The 6,000-nt window shown below is 47.4% G+C and overlaps 1 protein-coding gene across 1 annotated transcript in view; it reads left to right on the top strand.

The window, feature by feature from the left end:
- Nucleotides 1–693: 693 nt before the first annotated feature.
- PLCXD3 (phosphatidylinositol specific phospholipase C X domain containing 3) overlaps nucleotides 694–6,000 on the top strand; it is a 78,726-nt gene continuing 73,419 nt past the window's right edge. The window contains exon 1 of the mRNA XM_080973072.1: nucleotides 694–1,195. Coding sequence (XP_080829198.1) covers nucleotides 1,093–1,195 — 103 coding nt within the window. The 5' untranslated portion in view covers nucleotides 694–1,092. The remainder of the gene's footprint in view (nucleotides 1,196–6,000) is intronic.

Raw genomic sequence — 6,000 nt, 5'->3', positions numbered from 1 at the left:
ATATACCAAGCTGAAGGCTCGGTCTGGTGTTGATGTCAGATGAGCATTGCCAACTCAGGGGACAACCAGAGATGCTCCTACAGATGATCTCAGTGACTCAGCTGAGATATAAGGGTTCAGGAGGTCCCTAAGGTATCTTTTACCTGAGTTGCTGAGGGCAAGGACCTTAGACCTGGCTCAGTCATAGCTGGGAGGTTAATGCAGATGCTGAAACAATTGTGTCACACATTTGTGGCTATCTGCTGCCATCAGTCGTCTAGCTCAGCCATGAAGCTCACAGATGCCCAAGGGATGCCCATGAGCAGGACCTGAGCACAAAACCACTCTTCCCACCAGCCGCTCCCAACATGGTGTATTCAAAAGCACACAGGCTACATAGCCACTGTGGCTAGTAGCTGCTGATAGATTTATCCTCCATGAAATACTAAGCCGCATGGAGATAGATAGATATAGATATAGATGGCTAGAAATAAATGTCACGTCAGGGATATGGGAATTGCACTGCACACCAGTCCCCTCACTGAGAAAAGGGGGTTGAGATAGATGTCCTCCAACCTTTCTTAATGATCTCGTTGGAATTCCCACTCCGGGGCTGTGATTTGGCCCGGGGGTGGGGGGTGGCAGGGAAACAGGCTGACTGGAGAGGCTTCAGCCTTCGTTGTTTTGCGACCCGGGCCCTACTCAAAAGAAGAACGAAGTCTTCCATTTCCTGGCTGGATTTCCTCCCTCCAGCCCAAAGGCTTTTGCGATTGCTTTTGCAGGTTACCAAAAATAAGAGAGAGAGAGAGCTTAGCAGCAGCAGCGCGCCAGCCCGCAGCTTGTTTCTCTTGTTGCGCGCAGCCCGATTCGAATTCGCCTGTGCCTGCGCCATCATCGGGTGGGTGTGGCGCAGCGTGGCGCGTAAACTCCCGAGCGCAGCGGAGGCTGGAGAGGAGCGAACAGTCTGGGATTCAGGGAGTCAGGGGGAGGAGAAGGAGGAGGAGGTCGCTGTTCTTGGTACCGCTGCCGCCGCCGGCTGGGACCAGAGAGCAGCCGCAGCTTGCGGGGTTGAGTGAGCGAGTGCGTTTTTGCGCCCCTCTCCGACCTGCAAGCATGGCTTCGTCGCAAGGCAAGCTGGAGCTGAAATTCGCGGACTGGATGGCAAGTTTGCCCGAGAGCATCCACAGCGTGCCCCTGACGAATCTGGCGATCCCAGGTAGGCGACTCGAGGGTTGGGATTTGGGGAGGACTGGTTGGTTTTGCCTCAAAAGTCCTTTATAAAATGTGGATGAGCTCTTGGGCTGCAGCCAGACATGGGAAAGGTGACATTGCTAGAGAATCTCTTCGCTTCGCCTGCAGGGAGATAATGGCTTTTCTTCTGGGGAATGGCTGGCGTGTGTGATGAAAGGCTGGGAGAAACTGGCTTGTATGTGAGCCCCTCGGCGTTTCATGTGTGTGTGCGTATTGCGTGCGCATCTGTGCACATGCTTTCCAGAAGGGTAGCTGGTAGCAGTCGCGTTGCACCAAGCAAACAACAAAGACTCTCGTGGCTCCTTGAAGGCGAGCGCATTTACAACGCCATCTCGTACATTGTTTACTCAGGAGTAAGTTCCATTGTGGCCAACGGGACTTACTCCCTAGTAAGTGTGGTTAGGGGTTGTAGCCTTGCTGAGGCATACTCTTTCACAGGCTGGAGACCGTATATAATATATATGGCATATGGGAAGAAAGTGGATTTGAATCCCAGAAAGCTTACGCCGCAATAAAATTGGCTTTTGCTTAGGGTGCCACAGGCATATAAAGTGTTACTGCAACAAGGAATTCGCCCTCTGGAAATGTGTGTGTAATACTAAAAATCCTCACCTTCTCCACCTGCCTCTGTGGCCAGAAGATCTGTGTTTGACTTGCATTGGAAGGCTTATGGCTTTAGATAATTCCCCCACTGCCTGGCATCCAGGTTCTTAATATTCTCCTCAAGTCTCTAAAAATGAATCTCTAGTTCCAAGAAAAGGAGGGACAAAAGTTCAGACTAATGAAACCATTTCGTTCTATTCTCTCCCTCTTCCATTCCACCTTCTGTTAGAAGCTCAATGGCACCTTGATGTGTGTCCCATAGATCATGTGTTTCCATGATCTAATACATGTGGCAGATCTATCTGGCTTGGTTCACACATGCATGCCCTTCTCTTCATTCTCTGCCTCTGACTGCTGCATCTTGATGAGTGACAAGCAAGGGTCAGTTTAGATATTTGGCACCACCAACCTCTTGCTGTTAAAATCGGGCACACATGCTTGTTACTACATTTTATTTTTTATTTGACTTTCCCCCAAGGAGCTCAAGGTTCTACCTCCCCCTGTTTTGTCCTCACAAACAACCCTGTGAGGTAGATTAGGCTGAGACACAATAGCTGGCCCAAATTCAGCCAGTGAGGTTCATGGCTGAGTGGGAGTTTGAATTTGGGTCTTCCCAGTTCCTTGTCCTAAACCTTACTGGCATGCATGACTGACCCCATCCCACCACTCTCTGTTTGCATAGTTGAGGTAGTTCTCATCTGCAAATCCACAGAATGGCCACATCATGTCTAGTGGTCCCAAGCTTGTGAGCTGCCTAAACAGCAAAGCATTGCACCTTTCAGGTGATGTGAGATGAAACCAATGTTTAGCCTGGGTGGTTTTTGCATCGTTGACGTTGCATGCATGCAGCAATATGTTTCCTGGCGTTGCAGGGAAAGGGTGATGGGTGTTCATGCATGAGCTGACCCTTGTAGGTAGGAGTGTGTGCATACATGTGTGAGCAACCATCAGAGAGCCATGGAGAATGGACAGTTCAAGACCAAGAGCTAAGATCCAGGGGTCAAGATGTTTGCATGCAGCAGGTAGAGGGAAGTCTGTTGGGGTTGATGTGCCTCACTCTGCATTGCTGATAGCCTTGCTCTATAATGGGCTGGGTAGCCCTAGTCCTAACGGATGTTGGATTCTCAGCTCTCATCAGCCCCAGCCAGAATGGCCAATGGGCAGCGATGATGGGAGATGGAGTCCAGCAACATCTGGCCACAGGTTCCCCATCCCTGCTTTGTAAAGTGGGAAACTCATCTATCATTTGAAATCTACCCAAGAACCGTTGACACACTGCAACTTTTCAAAATGATCTGCCTTATTCCTCTGTTGCAGAGTCAATAGTTTGTAATGGATGGCAGAATTGGGGTTGTAATAGGGAGAACTGAAGCGTCAAAGCCTATCTCAGCCATGCATCTCATCTGGGGCGGAGGGTGTATATTGAGAAAGTTGTCTCAGCCTTGAGTTTGCCTCTCAGCATTGTGAGGATAAATTGTGTAAGTCTTTGATGTCCTTGGAGGAAACAACCACTGCCACTACTGTAGAACACATGACAGATTTCTCCCACCTCCCAAAAAAATCCAGTTTAGAAAAAGTACCTTTCTCTGGAAAAGCAGAATAAATTTATTTATTGGGATTAATAATAAGCTTTTTAAAATAATAATAACAACAACAACCCTCCTTGTCATTTACTATATTGGTGCTGTTTTCCTACACAAGACTTACGTTGCCTTTCAGCTTATTTCATGCTGTTCGTGTGGATACCTGGAAGCTTTTGTTGTGTAAGACGAAGCAGATGAGCATTCTAGCCAGGGCAGATTTCACATTTTCATTGCAAACTGAGAAGCAAGGAATGTGTTTAACCATTCAACCCTATTCCTATTGAGAAGCAAGCCCCACTGAGTTCAGTTGAACTTGTTCCCTAGTAAATGTGCCAAGTCCCATTGAACTCAGTTGGGTTTACAGAGAAGATTGTGCTCTAAGCCACATTTGTGAAAATGCTCCGTGTGCATGTTGCTAGACCAACATGCCAAATGCATCCTAATACCTGTAGTCTTGGGATTGCAAGGTGTGTGTGCAAAGGAAGCAGTTGTGGGGACACCACTTGGCTCTGGATGACCTCGGACAAAGGACACGACTTGAAAATGTGGAATTGCTTTGTGGAACAAAAGATATCTTCTAATTTTGGGATATTGTTGAAGCTGCTGTGCGAAGGAGCGTCTGTGCAGATTGCCAAGGTTATTCGGAATTTGCAAGAGCAAGAGAGAGGTGGTGCCTGATCATTGCAGGAATCAATGATCAATTTGTCTGCCTCTGAACTCCTAGCTCAGCCTTTGCAAACCTGGTACCCTCCAGATGTTTTAGACTACAGCTCACATTGTTCCCAGTGAGCACAGCTCGCTGACTGGAGCTGATCGGAGTTGCAACCACAACATCTGGAGCATCCTGGTTTCGTGAAGGCTGCACTAGTGTTTAGGGTGTCAGCATGAGACAGAACAAAGGTAAAAAACAGGCAACTTCTTGGGGGGGGGGAAAATATATTCTAATATGTTCTTTCCATAATTGTCTGATATGAAAATAACTTGCCCAAAATAACATTTTGGAGAGGAGGGGGAGAAAGGGAGGGAGAGAGAGAAATCCTTTGTATTCTCTGCAGTACAAAGAAATAGATTCTCTGCTAATTGCTAATTGAAATCTAATATATGCTAATTGAAAACTAATGCATGCAAATAGGTTAATTGCTCTGACATAGAAAGTGGATGGCTTGCTGATTGGAGATGTGTTTATCTGGCTAGTTAAATTTAAAAACAAAAACACACAATTATTGCTCTCTTTACACACACACACACACACACACACACACACACTCAAACTGAGTTTTTCAAGCACCTTGAGTGCTGAGCAGATCTGCCATGGGAAGTGGGTTGGAATGCCTGTGGTTAGATAAGCTTTCCTGTTATACTGAGCAATTTAAAGGCAGAAGCCAGAACCCATAGTGTAGGGCCAAGATTATGGAACAGCGCAAACTGCTCTTGCAATAACAGATGATGGCTATCTGTGGGTGGATGGCATTTAATCCTGCTCTAGATGCTTCATAGCACAGTGGTCGATTGCATGCTCTGCATGCAAAAGGTCTTGGGTTCGTGCCTGAAACCTTAGAGAGCCTCTGGCAGTCCGCGTACAGTACAATAGTGAGCAAGACAAGCCAATAACCTCAGTACAAAGCAGTTTCCTAGAGCTGCAATGTAGGCTTGATCTGCCTTCGGAACAAAGCGCTTTGCAGCTCAGTGGTGATCTGATTTAGTATTGATAAGGGTGGGCGTGCGAATCAAGCAAAATTAAATAAATACAGGGGATTGCTTTGCTGTTGCAATGGGAGAAATGCTGTTTGCTTTCTTGTACTTCTTCTGGATCGATTTCCCCAAACTTTCCTGCAGTAGGTTGACTGCTGGCTCCATAATTTCTCGGGGGCTTACTTTGGGCAGGTAACCTTAGGGAACATGCGGGGTCCTCTTGTTGCATCGGCCAACCACATGCGCATGGGAAGCTCTCAAGCAGCACCTGAGCAGGAGGAGGAGGAGTTTGGATTTGATATCCCGCTTTATCACTACCCGAAGGAGTCTCAAAGCGGCTAACATTCTCCTTTCCCTTCCTCCCCCACAACAAACACTCTGTGAGGTGAGTGGGGCTGAGAGACTTCAAAGAGGTGTGACTGGCCCAAGGTGGAGCAGCTGCATGTGGAGGAGCAGGGAATCGAACCCGGTTCACCAGATTACGAGACTACCGCTCTTAACCACTACACCACACTGGTTCACAACAGCATCCTCCCCATTTGCAATTCCCAGCAACTGCTATTCAGAGGTATAATGCCTCCCAAAACAGTAGAGTTAGAACATAAACATCATGGCTGTTAGACATTTATAGTCTTGCCCTCCATGAATTGGTCTGGTCCTCTTTCAAGGCCGTCTAAGTTGGTGGCCATCACGACCTCTTGTGGGTGAAAAGCCTTTCCCTATCTGCTTTCTTCGCACTGTGCATAATCTTATGTGCCTCTGGATACACCCCCTCTTACTTTTCTCCTACACTGAACAGCCCCAAATCATGGAATCACAGAATTGTAGAGCTGGAAGGGTCATGTGGCCCAACTCCCTGGAAATGTAGGAACTACAGCTAAAGAATCTCTTT

Source organism: Podarcis pityusensis (assembly GCF_964106645.2).
Source record: "Podarcis pityusensis genome assembly, chromosome: 11".
Classification (NCBI taxonomy): Eukaryota; Metazoa; Chordata; class Lepidosauria; order Squamata; family Lacertidae; genus Podarcis; species Podarcis pityusensis.
This window is presented reverse-complemented; position numbering and strand designations above follow the sequence as displayed.